Genomic DNA, 23,873 nt, shown 5'->3' with positions numbered 1-23,873 from the left:
CCATAGAGCTCAAGCTCCGCCCTTAGAAGAGTATGTTACATCCTGGCAACTGGGTATAATAAACCTTAACATACTTTTGCCACTCTGATTAAAATAAACAGTATATTATTTCAGTTTTATTTTCCTGGTCACTAAGGAGGCCATGCATCAACTGGACATCATGAATTATGACAGAAGAGGTAACTCTGATTACAAACAGAAGACCAGAGAGAAGCAAAAGGGAAAAGTGATGACTTTGTGGAGGGTGAGTACCAGCTTGAGCCAGGCTTTCCCTTGAGTGAAAATACTCGGAAGAATTAAGAAGCAATGTCACAAAACACATTTCTGAACAATGTCTGCATATGTAAAAGTGTTTCTAAAAGTTTACACATGAAAACTTTCATATGGAAAAATGAAAGAGAGACCAATCAGATTAGAGTTCAGAGAGGACAGAATATAAAAGTAGAGTAGAAGAATTAGGAAAGAAAAAACAGATACATAATTTTCAGATCAATGAAACTGCTAAGTAGGAAACAATGGAATAATCTCAAAGATGTCTCCAACTAACATATTACAGAATATATTTAATTAATAAAATTATAATCATGCACAAAAATAACACAAGGAAAGTACAAATTTGCAGTAATGAAATCATCTTAAAACTCAAATCAAAATACAGAAACACTTTTAGGGTACCTGAGAGATCACTGCTTTCAATTCGCCGGAGATCTGAATCGGCCCAAAAGAGCTTGCCCAGCTTGCTATCAAGTGCCAAAGCAATTGGTTTACTTAAGCCACTGAAAAAGAGGACCTCCCGTTCTGTTCCATCCAAAGCAGCCCGTTCAATTTTAGGAGATCTTTCCTGAAGATTGGTAAAATACATATATCTGAAGATAACAAGAGAAAATAAAAAAAATTACTGAAGAATCAGACAAACTGAGAATATTGTTAAGACATATTCGGTTGCCTAACATGTGCAAGGCCTTGGGTTTGATCCCCAAAAACACAAACACAAATTTATAAGGATAAATGGAGGTAAAATACTTTTAAACCTATTTAAAAATTTTTAGCTATATGCAAACACACAAAATTATGTATATAATGGAGTAATTGTATACTTCAATGCATGTATATATTTCAGTGCTAGGTTAAATATATCTATATCCTCAAGGATTTACTGTTTATAATGAACAAATTCTCTCTTCCAGCTTTCTGGGGCATGCACTCTGCAGTCAGTCTCTCTCAGCAATCGGCCTGCTGTGCAGTAGTGCACTAGAATTACAGAGGGCTCCCTCCTAACCACAACTGAGAGCCCCTACTGATTAAACTCTCTCCAGGTTCTCCCTGCCCCCCACCTGTTTCTTTTAAAGATCAAGGGATATATTTATTACTTTTAATAATAGTAACAGGGTACCAAGGAGTTTTCAGAGAGTTAAGTTTCATAGATTAAAAAAAAAATCAATATCCAGAGAGATCTAGTTATAAACTTTTAAGGCATGTCTCTAATTAACCATTTTAATTATTAATGAGACATACAAATCATTTATAGATTTCATCCCTTTTCTGTAACTCTAGAAGTAAGCCATTTTCCTGATTATGCCCTTATCATTTATTCAGATACAAATGAACACTGGATTTTTTATTAAATGCAAAGCTGTTAAACGAAAGAAGACATTAGTTATTTACAATGTAGCTGAAAGTCTAGTAATAAATAACTATGTAACCGAAAAATAGCTGAGTAAAGGCAAACTGGAAAGGAATAAGCATGATTAAAGAGACCTAGAGTGAGCAGTGGGATCCCAGAAGTGGGAGAATCACATCTGGCTAGGGACGAAAGAGGTCAAGGAAAGCTACACAGAGGATGTGGCAGTGAGACTGTCCTGGAGGTGTGAGTGGGATTTAGAACCAAACCAGTGAATCAGAAAAAGCAGTAAGAAGTGCAGAGCCAAGCGGATGGGAAGCACTGAGTGGAGTCGGTTGTTGGTGCAAGGAGGGCAAAGCCTCCAAGGGCATCTTCTGTGACATACCCTTTCTCAGGGTTTACCACAATGGCTCGAGGTCTGTCTTGATCGCCTTTTAGAACCACTCCAATTGATCGCCCATCCAATCTTGTCACATCAATGACATTGGTAGCTTCACAGGTCCAGTAGATGTAACGGCTATAAATATCAATGCTGAGGTCATAGGGCTGTATTTCAAGGTTCTGATTTGGAACTGAGCTTACAACTACAGTAAAACCCTAAAGAAAGGAAAAAAAAAAAAAAAAAAAAAAAAAAACATACAAGTTAGATTCCACACCAGACAACTATAAGGCCATGAACAAAATTCTTAATTTTTGTGGTCACCCCTCAGAAGGGTATCTGTTCTTTGGGAACATTTTTGTTTTGTTTTTTGTTTTTTTTTTTTTTTTTTTTTTTGAGACAGGGTTTCTTTGTGTAATAGTCCTGGCTGTCCTAGAACTCACTTTGTAGACCAGGCTGGCCTGAGATCGGGCTGCCTCTGCCTCCTAAGTGCTGGGATTAAAGGTATGCACCACCACGGCCCAGCTGAGGACATTTCTTACAGAAAGGGTTTTTATGAGTGATGTACCTGTTTGTTAACATGCATTTCAAATATCCCCTTGGGCTGCTTTATGGAGCAGAAAAGGATGCTGAGGACAGCATAGACAGTCCAAGAATCTGACAATGTCTTGATCAGAGAGGGTAACAGCTTTCCCCCCTAACTAAAACAACTGTGGGTCCAATCACAACCAGGAGATACCTCTAAAGCAGTAGTTCTCAACCGAGGTGATACTGCACCCACAGGCATTGCAAACGTCCAGAGATATTTCAATATCAAGATGTGAGAAACCTACTGGAGATATGAGGTGAAGACCAAGACTGTTTCTAAACATTCTGCAGTCCATAGATAGGGGAGCCTCACAACAAAGAACTGTGCAGCCCCCAAGACCAACAGTACCAAGTCAGAGAAACCCTATTCTGGAGAAAACAAAAAAACAAAAAAACAATCAGGGACACACACACAGACACACACACAGACACACACACACACACACACGCGCGCGCGCGCGCGCGCGCGCGCGCACACACACGTACACACACGCACACATCTTAGTCAAACTTTAAATTATTTTCAAAGCTTTGTTTCAGCTATTATGTACTCTGAAACCTGTGAACACATTTCTCAACACTAAGATTAAAAGAATTTAAGCTAGCTGGGCTAACTGGGACTCAATTGTTTTCCTTAATCATTAACCTAAGCCACAGTCTACAGGGCTTCTCAATAGAAACTCATGTCTTCTAGCTGTGTGACACTTTGTTTTTATTTGTAATCATCAAAACTCTATTTAAACTAACATTATTATTATCAAATAGATAGTACAGCTTAAAAAGAAATCTTCTTCATAATAATCCACAGGTAAAAACGCCCAGTTGAAAGGAATGTTGCCATGAGATAAACACAGTACATTACAGGCAGTGGGGTCTCCCCACACCCATTCACACCATGCCAGATACCAGAGAAAGATGGCAGCAGCAAATGGCACAGAAGAAGCAAAAGACATTCTGTGGTCTGGGGTCTGGGGTCTGGGGTCTCAGGCCTTGCCTATCTGAGATTCACTCATCAAGGTGTTTCCTCCTGGTGGGCTGACACCTTGAACTTCAACTGCCACTTGCTGCTCCTCTGACATGGCCACCAGCAGTTCATTTTTTCTTACAAAGCCAACCAAAAGCAGCTTTGTCTATTTATTCTGTCCAAATAAATTTTATTTCATTTACTCTCTGAGTTAGCACAGCCTTGTAAAAAGTTAGTTAATTTAGTTGCTGTCTTTGGCTGTATAATTTCTCTCTACCAGTTACTGGTCACTAGTACTGGTCTACATAGTACAAGGTACAGCTGAAGTACAAAGAATGACCATATTGGTAAATGATCCCTGAGTACTCCTGTATGTATCACCCTCCCTGTTCTTTACTTGTAAGGTAAAACAACAAAATTTAGTAATACTTCCTTAAATTTTAACACATTCAAAATCCAATTTAACATCTTTGCCATAAGGAAGACAACAGGTAGCTATTGTAATCTTAAGCTTACACTGATTGAATCCAGAAGGAAGGAAGTATAAATAATAGTATTGAAATCCACAACAGTACATAGGCACAGATAAGACTGATAATATCCTTATTCTCATTTTAAAGTACCCAAATAGTAACCAAAAAATACAGAATCAATAACAATTTGTTGACATTTTTAATTTTACTAAGATTATCCTGTTTCTTAATCAATGAGTCTTTTAAATAAATGGTAATTAGTGATATAATTATTCTCTATAAAAATCCCTACCATTAAACAAGTAGGGGCTTTATGCCTTGCATTCTGTTCAACCAAAAAAAGTTTCTAAGATTTCTAGTGAGTGATAGAGCTGGGATCAGAACAAAGACCTACTTGATTTCAAAACGTGTTCTACTACACATAGCAGGATAATGAAAAAAACATGGCATGAATGGATATAACCAGTGGTGGATTAATGACTTTGCCTCCCTGATAAAATTTCCAACCCAAAGCCATCATCAAATAATAATGTACACAGAGAACAAACAAACAAACAAAAATACTAGCCCTAGATTTCCATTTCCTCTGTAGGCAGATGAAGCAGTGTGGATGGTTAGAGCAAGTCTAGTCAGAAATGGACTAAGCCCGAGTTACCTGGCCACCATCTTCTTGTGCCTTTCGGATCATGTTTTGTCGAGAGTCAATCCAGTAGAGCTGCTTGTCCAAAGGGTCATAATCAATGGCCCTGACATTCCGAAGGCTGTGAATAGGAAGGATGATGTCAGGACTCTGCTGTTCATCAATCACCATGCGGTTGATGGCACTCTTCTGACTGAAGAGCAGGAAAGTGGTAGGAGCTTAAAAGAGAAAAGAGCAAATCTGAAATACAGTGACTCTTCTCTACCACCCCAAGCCTGGTGAGCCTGTTTCCTGTATCTCCAACAGAACGACACAGTAGTAAGGCTGAGGGGAGAACCCTTGGGCACACCTCCAGAAACTTCCTTCAGAGAGAGAATAATTAGCACTCTGATTATAGAGCCAGTTATAAATTGTATGAATTCTGTCATTGGTTTGGTTCTAATTCCACCCACACCTCCAGGACCACAGCACTGACATGTCTTCAGCTTTTCTTCATCTCTCCACTCCCAGACAGACGGGATCCTCCCACTTCTAGAATCTAGTGCTTACTCTGTGTCCCTTGAGCAATACTTACTCCTTTCCAGTTTGTCTTTACTCAACTATTTTTCAGTTACACAGTACTAGATCTTCATATCTTACATATGTACTAGACCTTCGGCTCCATTGTAAATAACTAATATGTCTTCTCTTATTTAATAGAGAGCTTTGCATTTGATAAAAAAAAAAATCCAATGCTCAGTTGCATCTGCATAGATAAGAGTATTAGCTGGGAAATAAATGGCTTACTTCTAGAGCTACAGGAAAGGGATAAAACCTATAAATGATTTGTATTTCATTTTTAGTAATTAAAATGCTTAATTAGAAAAATACTTTAAAATTTTGTAGCTAGATGTCTCTGGGCATTGATTTTTAATCATCTAGCCTATTTTTCTGTCTTGCAGAAATAACAGAGATCTTATTTTTAATGAATCATTTGATAAAGACATAAGAAGTTATGGAAAAATAGCTTAGTGGTTAAAAGTGCCTGATGCTCTTGTAGAGGATGTGAGTTCAGTTCCCAGAACTCACGTGGTAGATCATAAGTGTCTGTATCCCCAAATCCAGGGGAACTAACATCTTTTTGTGACGCCCCCATGAGCACCAGGCACGTACATGGCACACATACTTACACACAGGCAAACATTCCTACACATTAAATAAAGGAAACTTATAAAAAAAGGTAAGTATTTCTATTTTCACTAAAAATGTTCTGTTTCCATGGTAAGATGACACTCTAACTCATAAAATGAGAAAGTGTATCCAAGACAACACTTCCTTTCCCAGGGACAGCCTTTCACTACTCTGTAGTCATCTTCAGATCAGGAAAACATCTGAGAAGTGGAGGCAGGAGGCTACTGAGTGATTTCATGGCCAGCCTGGGTTATATGATAAGAACTTATCTTCAAAACAAATGAAACAACCAAACAACAGATGACATTTGAGAGTGTTACCAACAGGAAACCCTAAAAGCATTTTTAAATCTTAACTGAAACATAGCCCACCCCATTATTGATAAAGACAGTTTGTCAGTAAAAATCCTTTATTTGCTGCATTCTTCCCTACACATATGTCTACCATACAGTTTAACCGAGGGCTGGAGAGATGGCTCACTGGTTCCGAGAAATTGTTCTCCTGCTGCAGTACCAGGTTCAATTCCCAGCACCCACATGGTGGCTCACAGCTTCCTCTGACTTGAGTTCCAGGGAATCCAATGCCCCTTTCTTATATCCATGAGCACCAGGCACACCTGTGATTGACATGCATACATACAGGCAAACAGGGGAGTAAGAAAAATTATAATAATGTACCATAATATAATTGCCCCCTTTTGCTTTGGGGAGACTACTAAGGAGAATTAAGATCACCTGAATACAGCATTCAGGACACTGTGACAGCTGCTCTGACATCAGAGATGGCTGCTAAGGAACTATCAGGACGACAGTACATAGAGCACAGAAGCGTGAGACAAAGAAATAATAATTCAGATCCTGGGTAGACTGAAATAAGTTGCACTGTGATACTCAGGACCACATGCAATTTAAAACTTATGAATTATTTCTGGAATTTTCCATGCATTATTTCCAGATGGAGGCTGACTACAGGTAATGGAAACCACAGAAATTGACGGCAGTGGGTGAGCGGGGTTTCCTATAGTTTATATACACAAATTTGATAACAATACTTTACTTTTTTTTTCTTCTTGGTGCTCAGCAAAAGCAGGTCCTTCTCAAGGATGTAAACTCAGGAGGCCATGCCAGAACACCCTGCCTAATTCCCAATCCTCATGGCTCTTACTTGTGGTTGGGTCTGTCTTTATATCCACACTCAAATACATACAAAAGAACTCACTGGTACTGGCAATGAAGCCTGATACTTGGAACACTGTACTTCCATGTTAAGTCCTTCATAGGGAAAAGTCCACGTCCAGCTTAGAAGGTTCACGAAGTACCCAGTGTAGCTAGAGTTTTCCTGCCTTGCCCATAGTCAGGACAAATCTCTGTCACCTGCCAGTCCCACAGCCGCTCAGACCCAACCAAGTAAACACAGACACTTATATTGCTTACAAATTGTATGGCCGTGGCAGGCTTCTTGCTAACTGTTCTTATATCTTAAATTAATCCATTTCCATAAATCTATACCTTGCTACATGGCTTGTGGCTTACTGGTGTCTTCACATGCAGCTTGTCATGGTGGCGGCTGGCAGTTTCTCTGACTCAGCCTTCCACTTCCCAGAATTATTCTCCTCCTTGTCCCACCTATACTTCCTCCTGCCTGGCCAATCAGTGTTTTATTTATTGACCAATCAGAGCAACAGATTTGATATACAGACCATCCCACAGCAACCCAGTCTACTAGAAATCTTCATCACACATTGACCTAACAACCATGAGCAATTTTAGTAGAGTTCAACTCTAAGAACACACTTAGATGGCTCATTAAGGTAGAGGTACTTGTCACAAAACTTTGTGGTTCAAGTTCCATCTCTAGGACCTACACAGTAAAGGAACTTCAACTCCTTAAAGTTGTCTTCTGACCTCCACATGCATACCATGGGATAAGCGTGTAGTGTGTGTACGCGTACACACACAATTAAACTGAAGTATGATACATTTTAATTAAAAAATTAACAATTATAAATGGTGGACTATTTCTCAGGGGAAGCTGAGTTTCTTACAATCCATGCTTAAAGTGACACAACATACGCCATTTAAAGTCTAACTCTATCCTCTCATCCTCAACCACATTCTCACATCTCCTATAGAAAGTTCTTAAAAAAAAAAAAAAACACAAGCAGAGTGGTACATTACTATAATTCCAGCACTTGAAAGATGAGGCAGGAGGATGAAAAGGTCAAGGAAGAGCTTTAAGTCAGCCTGGGAAACCCTGTCTCAAAGTAAAATAAAATTAAATAGTCACTGGGTGAAAACAAGACTCAGAAGCTGGAGGTGTGCGCCGGGGGCAGTCTCAGCTGTCTTCTGTCAGCACCAGCGTTCATCTAAGTGAAAGGAGCCGTTGCTCTGGTATGAACAGGATGATCTCCATGGGCAAGCCTACAAAATATGACTATGCCATCCACGGTACCAACAGCCCTGAGTAAGGACAGATATGCAACCTTCACTTTATGAGCCAAGCTATGCACATGGCGGAAGTTCAAAGGGATCAACCTTTTCCAGTTTACACAAGGTACCATAGGGCCACTTCAGGACTGAAGATGGGATTGTAAAATCTGGCTGCTGCTTTCATCTCTCAATGTCCTTATTCACTCCACTACCAACCTCCTGAGTAACCTATCAAGTCAGATGTGGACACCCTCATAGCTCATCTCATTTCCTTCAAGTCTTGATATAAATGTCTCTTTAGCATGGAGTTCCCAGTAACCTTATTAACACTGCAATCTCAGTCACCACATTTTCTTCCTTTTAATATTCCTGCATAACACTTATCACCATAGAGCCCTCATATTGTTCATCTTAACAGTCCCAGGGAAATGTAAGCTTAGTGAAAGCAGGCATTTCTGTCTATTTCATTCACTGTTAGTTTTTTCCACTGGTTAAAATAAGGCCTAGCATGTAGTGTTTAAGACATATTAAATCAAAAAATAAAAAAATGACCTAAATAAATAAGCACTTAATGACAACAAAGACAGCCCTATAGCCTTGATTTTGCAAGTAACAATAAAATTAGAGGAAGGAAAGAAAAAAAATAGCTATTGAAAAACAGCTATCCAACATGTCATACATCATACAGGATGCCATTGAATCCGTATATTATCAACATGTCGCATGTCACACATCACACTGAATGCCATTTAATCCCTATATCCCAACACATCACAAGTCACACAGAATGTCATGTAATCCCTTTATTCCAACACAGAGTGTCATTTAATTCCTATAGTTCAACATGTCACACAGAATGCCATTCAATCCCTACATTATCATTTTATAGGTAGCAAACTCAGAAAAGTTAAGTTTTCCTCAAGATCACAAAAGCTACTGAGTGGAAGGCCAAACGTCCTTATTTGAATTAATAGAACCACCTTATTTCTTCACTCATTACTCCATTTGTCTACCATGGACCAGAAGCACCTCAGATACATCAATGAAGAAAACAGAAACAAAGCTACTACTGCTTCATGGAATACACAGTAAGCAATAAACATAACAAAGGAAGTAACAGTATATAAATAATAGTGTATAAATTATATTATACACAAAGTCTTCTAAGTGCTATTGGGAAGGAGGGTGTGGGAATGATCCTGGTGGAAGTTTTTTCCATTTTAAGTGCTGCAAACTTGGCCTTGTTACACAGGTCACAATTAGGCAGAGACTTAGACATGAAGGATGGCCAGGCAAAGTCTTGCAGGAAGAGCATGCCAAGCTGATGAAATAAGCAGCTCAACGGTCCTGAAATGGGACTGATTTGCAATTTGAAACAAGCTATGAGACCAGTGTGTCTGCTATAGAGAAAGCAAATGAAAGAATAGTAGAAACTGGGGTGAGACAAGGAAACTGGGGTATGTGGGATAAAGATGTAGTTATGAAGTGAGGGATAAAGAAGCTGTTTTCATGTGAGGGATATTGCTCATGTTGAGCCCTGAAGGCCTTGTAAAAGTTGGGGGTTTTACTCTGAATGAGATAGAGCATTGTCACATTTGAGACCAGAGAAAAGCTGGTCTGAATTGGCTTTTAAAATCAGTCAAGATGCAAATTAAACAATGCTGAAACAATTTGAAAGCAAGAACTTATGCATTAAGCTCCTCATAATACATAATACAACTCCATGCAAATATTACAGAGCACTCATAAGAGCACACAAGACGCCTTGAGGCACCGCTGACTAAATCAGACAGTCAAACACAGATATTAGGGGCACTCAACAGTAATTCCCCATGGTGTTCACTCACCAACCAACCCACAGGACATATGCAGCTACATGCGCAATGATCTCAGGAAGTCTTGCCATGTTCCTTATGTCTCTATTCTCGAACAGTTCTCACTCCATTTTCTCCTCCCACTCAAAAGCTGAGGTTCTCGAGAGGAATACCCAAGTACGTCACTGTTCCTCCTTTTCTCTGTACAACTCACTGTCCAAGTGTCCTCCAACCTGTCTTTCACCATCCCTTCCTGAAGTTACTGTCTTTGTGGTCACAAGACCCACCTTAGGTGAAATGGATGGCAACTGCTTAAAGGATGGATGCTATTCTTAAGACCTCCTCTAACCTCTCAGCAGCGGTCAGCAACTCTGGTTTGAAACCGTCTTCTCTCTTCTCTTTGGCACCTTGATGCTCTCTACTTTTCTTAGTTCTCCAGCTATGCCAATTCTCAGTACCCTCTGCAAACTTGTCCTTCTGAACCAATTCTTTTGGCTGTTAGGTCTGTTTTTTTCTCTCCATAAGATACTGCAAGCTGCCGGGCAGTGGTGGCGCATGCCTTTAATCCCAGCACTTGGGAGGCAGAGGCAGAGGCAGGCGGATCTCTGTGAGTTTGAGGCCAGCCTGGGCTACAGAGCGAGTTCCAGGAAAGGCGCAAAGTTACACAGAGAAACCCTGTCTCAAAAAACCAAGAAGAAAAAAGATATTGCAAACTGTGGCCCATAAACCAAACCTGGTCGCTGCCCTTTCTCTAACACTGTCTGTGGCTGCTGTTATGCTACAGTGGACAGAGCTTGGAAGACCTGAGAGGTGTTAACAGAGCCTACACACCCACGTGCCTGAAACTTGCTATCTGGTCCTTCCCAAGTCTGCTGGGCCCAGCATTCAACTCTCCCTGTAGGTAACCTCATATAAATACCTGCAGCTCTGAAATACGTGCCCTCAGCCTTACCACTCCTCTCTGTTAGTGCATCGACTCTGACACCAAACTTGGAAACCATCTTTGCTTTGTTGCATCTCTCTTCTTCTCCACACCAAGCTCACTTCCAAGATCTAGTCTAACTCCAAAGCACAGCCAGAGTCCATGAGCAGCTCTCCATCACCACCATCACCACCACATCAGCAGTCCAGGTCTTCTCCAGAGCCACATCACTTTTCACGCACTGATTTCATGCATCTTACTGAACTCTTACAGCAACTCTAGTTATTATTATTCACATTTTTAAAATGAGAAAAATTAAGTCTTAAAACAGTTTGGTGGTGGCGCATGCCTTTAATCCCAGCACTCGGGAGGTAGAGGCAGGCGGATCTCTGTGAGTTCAAGGCCAGCCTGGGCTACAAAGTGTGCTGTGGGATGGTCTGTATGTCAAATTGCTCTGATTGGTCAATAAATAAAACATTGATTGGCCAGTGGCCCGGCAAGAAGTAGGTGGGACAAGGAGAGAGGAGAATTCTGGGAAGCGGAAGGCTGAGGCAGAGAGACATTGCCAGCTGCCGCCATGACCAGCAGCATGTGAAGACGCCGGTAAGCCACCAGCCACATGGCAAGGTATAGATTTATGGAAATGGATTAACTTAAGATATAAGAACAGTTAGCAAGAAGCCTGCCACGGCCATATAGTTTGTAAGCAATATAAGTCTCTGTGTTTACTTTGTTGGGTCTTAGCGGCTGTGGGACTGGCGGGTGAGAAAGATTTGTCCTGACTGTGGGCAAGGCAGGAAAACTCTAGCTACAAATGGCGCCCAACGTGGGGCAAGAGTTTCCACGACCCTGAGATTAAGAGTCTCATGCTCTACCGACTGAGCTTGAGTTCCAGGAAAGGCACAAAGCTACACAGAGAAACCCTGTCTCGGGGGGTTGGGGGTGGGGGAGGACCAGTTTGCATAAAGAAAAAAAAAACAATTTGTGGGAATCTCTAAAGTATAATCTCTTAATTATAATCTGTGTTCTTCCTCCATAATTGAAGCCTATTTCAGAATAGATTAAATCCTTCCCTATATGATCTCAGATACATTTCCTTAGATAACGACGTGATTTCACTAATTATATCTAAAATCTTATACCAAGCTGTCACTTTCTTCCAAACTGATGGTCTCCTGCCTCCCAAGAGTTCCTGATCTGATTTGTCCATGTATTTCTTGACCATGTACTGATTTTCATATCTAATCCTCAAGATATGGGTCTCCATAGATACTTAAGTCATACACCAGGTTTTCTGTGGCCAGCAATGTCACAACATGCTTTGTTATTAGCACTGTGTATGTGTTCATTTTTAATGTAAAATTTTTGTTAACTTTAAAAAATAATGTAGGGTGTGCTGGTCTGAAGAGGAATGGCCCCCATAGGCTCACAGATTTGATGCTCGGTCACTAGGGAGTGGCACGATTAGGAGGTTCAGTCTTGAAGTAGGTGTGGCCTTGCTTAAGTGTGTTACTCAGTGTGGGCTTTGAGGTTTCAAATGCTCAAGCCAGGCCCAAGTGTCTTTCTCTGCCTGTAGAGTATAGAACTCTCAGCTAACTCACCAGCACCATGTCTGCCTGCATGCTGCCATGCTTCCCATCATGATGAGAACAGATTCAACTTCTGAAACTGTAAGCCGGCCCCAATTAAATGTTTTCCTTTATAAGAGTCACCATGGTCATGGTGTCTCTTCACAGCAATAGAACTTTGACTAAGACATAGGGGCATCCTTCCCTCTCATCATTTCAAATTCTGAACCATGACCAGGTGAGAAGGTCTGGAATCAAGCAGTGACTACGCACTATGTTGGCATGGGAACCATCCCCATCTGTCAACTACTGCTTCACCCTGGGTTTAAACTTCTTCATATGCATTTCCTGTATGGCTTCATTGACAATTAAAATGCTTATGTTTGTCCTGTTTTACGTACTTCAAAGAAGTATATTTTAGGATTCTCTTTGTTCTACTGTACTGCTCTTCTTTTATGAATAAATAAGCATTATGTATTAACACATGGGTTTCTCTCACTCTACACATTTTTCACTAAATAAAGTTCAAAAGCAAAAGGCAACATGAAATTAAGTTCTATCATGAATTAAGTGACAAAAACTTCTATGTCTTCCATTAGTCTTCTTTTTTAATTACACTACTTTTTACTTTAAAAGATATACATTTTGAGGGGAGGAAGCATCCTCAAAATGCTGCTTTCTCTTCTAGTTCTAGCTGCCTCTGGGGGATACTGTAGCTTACCACTACAGGTCCTGTTGTCGGCATTCAGGGAGTAGTGGGCAGGGCATCCACACACAAAACCTCCCACTGGCACAGCCAAGCAGAGGTGGGAGCAGTGCCCGTTGCTGGAGGCACATTCATTCCACCCCGCCTGCCGGGAGGAGTGAAAGACAAGGATGTCCATCACATAATCCAAATGGCCCTGGATGATGGTGCGGTTTTGGCCACTGGTTTTGTTGGCACGTTCAATGCTGCGTCGGCTCCAGTCTGTCCAGTAGATGTAATCTTGGTATTGAGTTAAGCCAAAAGGATGAGGCAAGTCATCTGCTATAACTTCACGGTTGAGTCCTATTTTGGGAAAGTCAGTAGACAAGGGAGAGTCACAGAAACGAACCATGTGAGGAACAAGTGCCTTTGTAGGGTGGTAACATGAAAATTATATTTGTAAGCAATTTAAAATAGAACAATTCATAAAAACAATTCTAAAACCAGAGCGGGCCTCTGAAATTAATCCATCTATAGTCTGATTCTATGCTTCAAACTCGTATCTCTGCTAAGATTCTTTAAATTCCTGTAGTCTATTTTGACTTTTGCTTTATTTCCTCTACATGAGGACTTAATAGTTAATAGTTCAGTATTTCCTTCTGCCACAAGAAAAGCATCACCTCAAGAGTATCCCTTCAAAATTATCAGTAGAGATCCAACAGGAATGACACTTTGCATAGTAAATGTATAAATCCAGGTCACTGGGTGACTATTAGTAATAACAAAACAGACACAAGCTAGCTACTGACATAGTGTCAGCAGCAACATCTAGACAGTGAGTGGCAGGCACCACTGACTTCTCCATATGCAGCACCTGAGAACACAGCAGTGAACCTTACCAAGCATATTAGAAGACTCTATTAAGTTAGTGTCCAGGTCTGTCCAGTAAAGCCGCCTTTTAGCATAATCGATAGTTAGACCATTTGCTCGCCCCACATTTGGAACTAATGTAGTACGTTCACTTCCATCCATAGCAGCTCTGTCAATCTTAGGCTTTCCTCCCCATTCGGTCCAATACATAAATCTGGATTCAAAACAATGGAAATTTAATAATTCACATTTGATTTTCTGGAGAAAAGAGGTCATATTCATGTATAGTAATATATGAATAAACTTGAAGAAAATATACAGTAACAAGTATATCGATAAAACAAAGTCATGGCTACGATTCTTCCAAGTATTTAGTCATTTCCAACTAACTATATTTCTCACATTCCAAAAAAGATGTGAGTCATGTAGCTCTCTTTAGTCTTCCCAATCAATTTGTTCCACCCAGACCTAGGAACTGGAAACAAACCAATGATTTCTTTACTGCAGCATTAACATTTATAAAACTGGTATTAAGAAAATGATTAACGGTCTGGTCTAAGAATCTGGTTCACTTTACCAAAATATCTTTCTGTATTTCTGAGTGTAACTTAAAATTTTTAAATACCGGATTTGCCTTCCAACTTGTATAATCAACTTCCTTCAAAAACAAGCTGCAAGAGTACACTAATGTCAAAAGAAACAGTAGCCTTTGAAAGGCTCAAAACAAAGGCAAGGCTAGAAAATGTATTTGGTCATCCAGTTCCAGGGAACACTCTACCTAAATAAGCACAATGTACCATCCTAGTAATTGGCTGAGCAATGAGCACAACTACTTATAAATATCCTTATGATATTTTAAAATATTTGTCTACTGGCATATGACTTTTCTGAGGGGTCACTTTAATCTTAGTGCTCCCTATGGCTTTTTATATATATGGAAGGCCAAAATGGTAAAGAAATATGAAAGCTCCACCTCATGTGTTCAAGTCAATTACACATCATAGCTAGAACCAGAATCTTACCCTTACCAAAGGCTTTTCCAGCTAAGCTAGAGAGCTGCTAATGCTCCCTGGGGCCTTACTCCACATGCCAGCTCATGGAATGCTTAAGGACATACACATTCACTCAACAGCCTGTTAACTAAAGGTTCACCTGGTAGCATTTGCTATGAACATCTTTCTGAAAATCAGAGTTGTCCTAGACTTGGTTCACATCTGCTCTTGTCAATTGAGAGCCATGTGCACAACATTCAAATCCATAGAGAAACTTCACAGTTCTAAGTACTGAATTTAACTGACTGGCAACTAGTGCTTAAAGCAAAGATCACCATGATCCCACTATAACTACTAGTATACAAAGAAGCTGTCCTTCATATGGCCTCCCAACTATATAAACAAAAACCTAATGGTGAACTTAATGTGAGAATTTCATTACAAACTATTTTCTTAATTTTCAAGAGTCTCAGCTGCTACATGAAAACATGCTGACTCCTGCAATAAGGACTACCTAATGCTAAAAAATTGTGCTGTAATAAACAGGTTAGTCTATTACATAATGCCACTGATTTTCTAAGTTTACAATAAAGACTGTACTAACTGCCCACTTTAAACTAATGGGTATCCTAAAATGCAACTGTTGGGGGCAAGCACTTGGGGGCAAGGACTTGGTTGGATTTCAAACAACATTCATACACATACAGACACACACAAATATACACAGATAAAATGAATGGCACTTTCTGAAATACATAGTAATCCACCCCTACTTGTAAGGAATACATTCTAACACATCCCCCACACTGTATATCTGAAACTACAATATTAACAAACTATATAAACTATGTTTATTTCTACACTCATTTATACAAAGTTTAATGTATAAATTTGGCCCCGAAAGATTAACAACTAATAAGAAATAGAAAAAATACATAGCATAATAAAAGCAATTTAAAATGTATGATCTGTTCATTTCTTGAATGCTTTAACCACTATTTCTAGACCACTAGTAAGTAGAATTGTAGAAAGCAAAAGCAGAGTAGGAGAGGGGGACCCACATTAGTTGTTTTCAGTATAGAACACTGTTTTAGTGGGTTTCCAATAGAAGTCTGGAATCTACATAACGGAGGGATTTGAGAGATAGTAGTAACTAAATGTAGGAGGATGATAAATCAACACTGTTCACTCAGTATATTAATACTGATCAGTTAATATTTTATTGTGAAATCTATTTTACTTTCTTCATTCAATGTTATAATGATGAAGTAAATTTTAGCAATGAATTATTATTAAGCAGCAAAATATGAATCCCCTGGGTTTTTTTGTTTTTGTTTGTTTTTGAGACAAAGTCTCTATCTGTAGCCCAAGCTGGCATGGAATTCATGATGTAGCTGAAGTTGGTAGTAATGAGTTGTGGGATGGTCTTTTTGTATGCTATGAATATGGTTGCTCTTATTGGTTGATAAGTACAGCTGTTTTGGCCTATAGCCAGGCAGAATAAGACTGGGTAAGAAAGTCAAATGGAGATACAGGGAGAAGAAAGGCAGAGTCGGGCAGATGTGATCCAGCTGCCAAGGAATAAGATGTCAGAGAGCCGGTAAGCCACAAACCACATGGCGATGCATAGATTAATGGAAATGGGTTAGTTTAAATGTAAGAGTTAGTTAGTAATAAGCCTGAGCCATCGGCCAAACATTTATAATTAATATAAGTCTCTGAGTGATTATCCGGAAGTGGCTACAGGACGGGACAGGACATAGAAAAGCCTCCATTTACAGCAATGCTTCTGCCTCAGCATGCCAAATGCTGGTCTTACAGGCATGAGTCACTATGCCCAGCAATAACTGGTTTTAAAACAAATCTCTCCTATCATTTGTTTTGTTTTGTTTGAGACGGGTTTTTCTCTGTGTAGTTTTGGTACCCGTGCTGGATCTCGTTCTATAGACCAGGCTGGCTTCGAACTCACAGAGACCCGCCTGGCTCTGCCCCCCAAATGCTGGGATTAAAGGTGTGCACCCCTGCTGCCCAGCCTCTCCTATCATTTAGTTGTTAGACTATTAATAAACATTAAGGTATCAAGGATATAATCCATAACCACTGTGTGATAAAGCTATGAAGAATACATACATAAAGCTATTTACCCTTCAGCAGGATCCAGTGCCAGAGCTCGGGGACTGTCGAGGTCTTTCCATACCAAAACCTGTCGGTGCTGTCCATCCAACTTTGACACCTCGATGCGATTCGTTCCTGTGTCTGCCCAGTACAAGTTCTTCCCAAGCCAGTCCACTGCCATGCCTTCTGGATAATCTAAGCCAAACTCTACCACATGTTCCAGTGCACTGCCATTCATAAAGGCTCTGCTAATAGTCTGCAAAAATACAATGTGCAATTAAGACACAAGACACATTATCCGGAAGCCTGGATTATTGGTGGTACAAAGATGCAGAAGTGACCATTTTTAATAAATGCAACTGTGTTATAGCCACTTTCGGGGGAAATTTCTGAAATGGTGAAGAATCAAAAATTTTTTCTTATTACGGCAGTGGAATGGGATACCTGATTGTTTTTGTTTATCTAGGTACATTGTGTATGCACAGGCACAGGACAGAGAAGAACACCGGTGTCTTCTTCCACTGCTCTTCACCATATTCCTTTAAGATGGGGTCTCTCGTTGAACCAGAAGCTCACTGAGCTAGACTAGCAAGCCAGCAAGCTCTTGGATCTCCCTGTCTCTACTCCTCAATACTGGGGTTCCAGACATGCAAAGTCATGCATGGCTTTTTATATGGAGTCTAGGGATTTGAACTCAGGTCATCATGCTCACAGAATACACAATCTAACCCATGGAGCCATCTACCCAGAATGAGTTTTCTTTGGAATTTCTAGGTAATCAAGTGAACAAGAAGGGACTAGAAAGCTATAATAAGCTCACTGGTAGTCATTTTCTGAAGACACCTGAAAGCATGCTAGGGTCAGTGTCAATTCAGATCTCAGCTTCCTCTAAGCTCATAAAACAAACAGAACCAATTTCTATATGATCATTAAGATTTTGAACCCCGTCAATTTTAAAAGCTAATAACAGATGTTAGCTCCTAACAAGTTCCAGGCCAAGTGGTATATAAGTGGTGTGTATCTGCAGATATTCTCACTTAATACAAGAGTCCTGCAAGATGGTGGCTCACCTAGCTAACGCCAAGGTTCATTTACTCCCCACCACTCCACTCAATTAGTAGATTTTCTTTACTTAAACACCACTAGAATCCAACTGTCTGGTTCCAACATCTCACATTCTTTGCAAGTTAAAAGTGTACAAAAGTTATCTGAAATAAAGTCACAATCTAGAAGAAAGAAAGACTACCTCCAGATTTTATAGTCAGGAGTTTCCTCACTAGCTCAATAAGCTTCTCAATATTAATTCTAGGAAAAACAAAACAAAAGGCTGATGTAATTCACAAGCAGCACTTTCTACTACAGTCAGCTGGTATAGGCTACTGTAGCTGTGTTACTGTGATTCAATGACACTGCAATTCAAGCTCTCACTTTCAGCCCCGGCATTTACACTCCAAACTTCTTTGCTAACCTTCAGTGATATATCAGTCCAGTAAATTCTGTTGTCAGTGACATCAAAATCCAAAGCAGACGCTTCTTTTACACCAGTGAGAGGAATGGCCACATTATTATTGTTTGTTTCCAAAGATATGCGTCTGATATCTGCTCTCCGTGAAAACAGAAGGAAAGCCTCAGGAACAATGCAAGTCTTCATGTCACTGATGAGCTCAAAGCCAATGGGACAGGCACATCGAAGTCCCTGAGGCCTATAGAGGCAAAGATGGCTACATCCTCCATTTTCCTCAGCACAGGGGTTGGAACCTAAAAGAAAAGTATGTTACAAAAGGCACAGAAAAATATATATTCACACAATCAACACATATTCACTTCTAAAGTAGAATACATTTGGTTCATAAAGACATGATTGTGTTGGTCCTGACCTAGTTTCCACTCTATTTTTACAAACAAGCAGTATCAGGACTATCTGTGTGTACAAGTATGAACAAATGCTTTATACCCACAGTAAGCTTTAAAATAAGATGCATTACTTATACAGCAAGGCTGAGTTCGTTTGATGAAGGTGGCTGCCTATGGGTCTGCACATACCAGGAGCACACTGTGAAGTCAGAACACTAGGCAGATACAGTAAAGATGATCGCTTCAAACATCAACAATTTACTTCTATGCTTTACAAGCTGCTGCCTGTCTCTCTTCATCATTTCTAGATCTAGTCTCCATTTCTAAGAGACCCTGGAATGACCCACCAATGACTTTGTGAACACTTGTGGCCTTCAGTCCCATGAGGTCGGGCAGCTGGTCTATGATGACCTCCCTTTCTGCACTTCGTTTGTGTACTCTTTCGATGCTCCGCCTCTGCCAGTCAGTCCAGTAAACATAGTCACCCAACAGGGTAAACCCAAATATGTGAGGGATTTTGTCTTCCACCAGCACTCGTCTCCCAGTGCCATCAGTATTCATAACCTTCAGTTTAAGTTGGAAGAGAAGGAGGAAGATTAGGTCAGGACTTATCCTTTGAAGCGGTGTAAAATGAGAACGCCTGCTAAGACAATGAATGCATCACAAAACAAAATGATTCAATGAGAATAATTTCAAACATTCATCTTAAGTTCACGTTTGCCTCTTTTTCTAATTTCCTAGTATTCTTCCCTTAAAATTTTTCTGGTAAGCTTAGATTTAGTATGAAACTCTTGCATTAAATGACTGCCAAAATTCAATAAATTATCTTTAAGTTTGCATGTTTTTCTCAGATACAAAGTACATAACACACTATTTTGCTTTACAATGTTTTAACTCATCCTTTAGAGTCTGGCTTTTTTTCCTAAGGAATTTAAGATTCATTAAAGTCACATTACTTGTAAAGAGAGTTAACGCTTCTAATTTTATTATTTAAATAACAACCATCAACAAAAATTTAATAGATAAAAGGATAAGATGTCTCAGTAAATCACTCTTTTGAGGACCTTATTATGAAAGTACTGTACATAGAGCCTGCAATACCCTCTGTGCAAATACATTTCAATAGTCAAAGCTATACCTATTCTTCCCAATTACCCAAGAGCTATATTAGGAAATCCAGCCATGTATTTGCAGCAACCTGTACTAATCTTGTTTGGAGCGATGGAGAAACTTCCCTAATGTTTAACTTCCTTCATGAGATTATTGCTGCAGTTGTAAATAGCCTGTATGCTAGGCAAATCAGTCTTCAGAGATCTTAATTTTGGTACTAAACATATGAACATGTTAACAACACCTACCTCTACAAACCTTAAAAGGCAACAGATATAATCTTACATGCAAATATTAATTTTTGAATCCATAAACTCAATAAGAAATATTCCAGGCCAGCGATGGTGGCACACGCCTTTAATCCCAGCACTCGGGAGGCAAAGCCAGGCGGATCTCTGTGAGTTTGAGGCCAGCCTGGGCTACCAAGTGAGTTCCAGGAAAAGGCACAAAGCTACACAGAGAAACCCTGTCTCGAAAAACCAAAAAAAAAAAAGAAATATTCCAAGTAAGGGACTGAGGGTATAGCTCAACTGGTATAAGCACACAGAAAGCCCCAAGTTCAGTCCCCAGCACTACAAATAAAAAAAAAAAGGACATGGTAGAGACAGGAAGATCAGAGGTTCAAGGTCATCCTCAGACTACATAACAACTCAGAGGCTGGCAAAGGACACAGGAGACAGGAAAGGTGAGGGGGTGGGGTGGTCCAAGTAAGTCAGCACTGCAATTGTCTGTATGGGCAACCACATGTTATCTTGTCTACCTTCTCTCCAAGTTCACACATATTTGCTGAACTTCCATCATCAAAGAAATCGAGCACTTGGAAACTGATCAAACAAAACCGCTGTATCCTTGTACTATCACTTGCAAGTTTCAATAATATTTGATGTATATCTAGTGTAAGAGATTATATTCATCTTTATCTCTGTCAGATATAATGGGACTATTAGGCAACTGTATGTAACAGTAAACAACATTTTCTGAAGATCAAAACCTAGACACTATTCCATGTTCTTCATGAAACACTTATTGAAGTTACATCTAATTGGGGGGAAAAAGCTGAAACTTTGTATTATTCACATTTTCTTTCAATAGATCATTCTTAGATCATATTTATGTGTAAGTAACATTTTAAATTATTTTTATTTTTTAAATATGTCTGTGTCTACATGTATATATGAGCATGTATGTATGCGCAGATGCATGCAGGTGCCAATGGAGACCAGAAGAGGATGTAGGATACTTTAGAACTCGAGTCACTAGTAGCTGTAACCTGCCCAATGTTAGAAAACCGAACTCTGGTTCTCTACAAGAGCAACAAGTGCTTTTTAACTGCTAAGCCACCTGTCTATTTTAGGTATAATATCAAAAGAGTGTGTGAAGGTAAAAGGGTAGCCAGTGAAAAGGAGTCAGTTACTTCTTCATGTGTCTAGCTTGAATGTGTGTTCTAGCAGGGCCTCAAATTCCTTCTAGAGTCACTATTCAAGCCATAGTTAGTAAATGGTAAGTGGTTTTTAAACTAAGAACACAATGAACTGAATACTTTTATCACAAATAAGGCAAAGCAAGAGAAACTACCCTGTTTGTATGCCTGGCTTTTACAAACAATTTGTACTCTTTTTAATCTTAATGATTAAAGTGTTACTTTTAAACTCTTGATTTCTCCTACTACAAAATGTGTGTTGTTCATTAAAAAAGAAAAAATAGTAACTGCCTACTTGAGAGGACTAGAGGGCATAAAGAAGTCGCATATAGCAAGAATATAACTGTGGATAAAGGGAAAAATAAATAATTACTGTGGCTGCTATTATCCTGTCTATAAACCTTCCTCTCCACTCTCCAGCTCTCACAATTTACCCAGGCTCTTAGAAGTAGTTTGTAATACAAAGGGTTCGAATTCACATTTTATTTAGTGTTCTTTTCTGAACTAGAACATACAATATGGCCCAGAATGATCACTAACTCGAGATTTTCCTGCTGCGAGCCCCCTAGTGCTGGGGTGACAGGAATGTGGCACCATTCCCAGCCTAAATACACCTTAAAAATATCAGTGACCAGAATGTACAGTGGGATTGTGGGATTGCTAGAATGGCCTGTGGGCGCTCTCAAGCCCTCTCTCCAACCGCAGGCAGGAGACTGCTCTCACTCTCATTCCTGCAGTGTTACTGCTCGAACCACAAATGCTGTTTCCTGCCCCGCCCCTAAATTTTAAATCCTTGGCAAGACACACTGGGCCAGAAGAATGCACACATTCTCCATCCCTTTCTATTCCTGGCCCTAATCTCTGACTACTCTCAATTTTGGCATGAAAAATCTTTCCTTTACTAGATATCTAAATTGGAAAGGTGTCTTAAGCAGGGGAAGCTTACTTAGAACTCTGTACTATGTCCTTATCTTGTTAAGATTATTTTTATTATGTGTAAGTGTTTGTATCTGCATGTGGGCGTGTACACATTAGTGCAGGTACTCAAGGGGGACAAAGGTGTCGGAGCCCCTGGGGGTGGAGTCACAAACCATTGTGAGCTTGCTGGTGTGGGTGCTGGGAACTGCATGCACTTGGGTCCTTTAGAAGAAGAGAAGATGTACTTAACTGCTAACCATCTATCCAGCCCCATTAGTCCAATCTTAATTAAGGAGAGTATTTGACTTTTACTCCATCCCATATTGAAGTTGGAATCCAGGGTTTCAGGTGTCCTAGGCAAGCACTCTAAGCTCCATCACACATTCCAAGAATTTCCTCCCAATACTTCCCAGGAGTTCCCCTGTGCTTTTACATAGCATCTCAGAAAGAGTATACAAACGGAATGATTCTGCACATCCACTGTCAACCAGCTGTTCTTATTTTATTGATCTGCATATGATCTGTGACAACAGTCTCCTCCTCCTATCATTAATTCTTTTAATTGCTGACATGGATTCCAAACTATAACTCAGATGAACTACTAAAAATGGCCTCCAACTCCTCTCCTGCTTCCCTCAGTTCCTATGAGCTTTCCATTCCTTTTTAATATTCAGTATTCTTAAATACCCACTGAAGCTCCACCAAGCTTATTCAGCAAAATTGGATTTTTTTTTTTAATAGTGAAGTTGCTTTTCATTTTTGTTTATTTCACTGGTTCCTTTCCCCACCCCCAAACCATGGCTTCACATTTTTCAAGATTAATATAATTCAAAGATCCTGAGTCAACCCAATTTCTTCTTTTAACTTTATGTAGAAAACTTACAAATCTAAGTTCTAGGGCTGGAGAGGAGGCTCAGTCAGTAAAATGCCTGTCACAAAAGCCTAAAGACTTGAGGTGTATCCCTAGCACCCACACAATAAGCCAGGCACGGCTTAATAATCCCAGTGCTGGGGAGGCAGAGACAGACAGATCCCTGAGCCCTAACCTACTGAGTGAGGCTCGAGCTCAGTGAGAAACACTGTCTCAAAAAGTGACTGAAGAAGACATCTCTGGCACTGACCTCTGATTTCCAAATGCGCACACACACACACACACACACACACACACACACACACACACACACACGGGAGCGGGAGAATCAGTAAGTTCTAGTCCAAGGTCTGATTAGGGTCTTTGTACACCTTGTTTGGTCAGAGGCTCTTGTTACACAGCCAAAGGGTCTGGAACCCTCCAGCATCCTGACTCAGCCTCCAAAGGGCTAGAATTATAGAAATATGTTG

At 39.9% G+C, this 23,873-nt stretch overlaps 1 protein-coding gene across 2 annotated transcripts in view; it reads right to left on the bottom strand.

Annotated features, from left to right (window-relative positions):
* Lrp6 (LDL receptor related protein 6) overlaps positions 1-23,873 on the bottom strand; it is a 130,614-nt gene that overhangs the window by 25,028 nt on the left and 81,713 nt on the right. For both annotated transcript variants that reach the window (XM_028894475.2, XM_028894476.2), the window contains 8 exons: positions 19,432-19,648; positions 18,699-18,988; positions 17,260-17,486; positions 14,153-14,337; positions 13,290-13,616; positions 4,681-4,883; positions 2,007-2,218; positions 676-866 (listed from right to left, as the gene is read on the bottom strand). In XM_028894475.2, the coding sequence (XP_028750308.1) occupies positions 676-866; positions 2,007-2,218; positions 4,681-4,883; positions 13,290-13,616; positions 14,153-14,337; positions 17,260-17,486; positions 18,699-18,988; positions 19,432-19,648 (1,852 nt within the window). The remainder of the gene's footprint in view (positions 1-675; positions 867-2,006; positions 2,219-4,680; positions 4,884-13,289; positions 13,617-14,152; positions 14,338-17,259; positions 17,487-18,698; positions 18,989-19,431; positions 19,649-23,873) is intronic.

This window comes from Peromyscus leucopus, chromosome 3 (genome assembly GCF_004664715.2).
Source record: "Peromyscus leucopus breed LL Stock chromosome 3, UCI_PerLeu_2.1, whole genome shotgun sequence".
NCBI classification, from domain to species: Eukaryota; Metazoa; Chordata; class Mammalia; order Rodentia; family Cricetidae; genus Peromyscus; species Peromyscus leucopus.
Note: the sequence above shows the minus strand (reverse complement) of the source record. Positions and strands in the feature narration are given on the sequence as shown.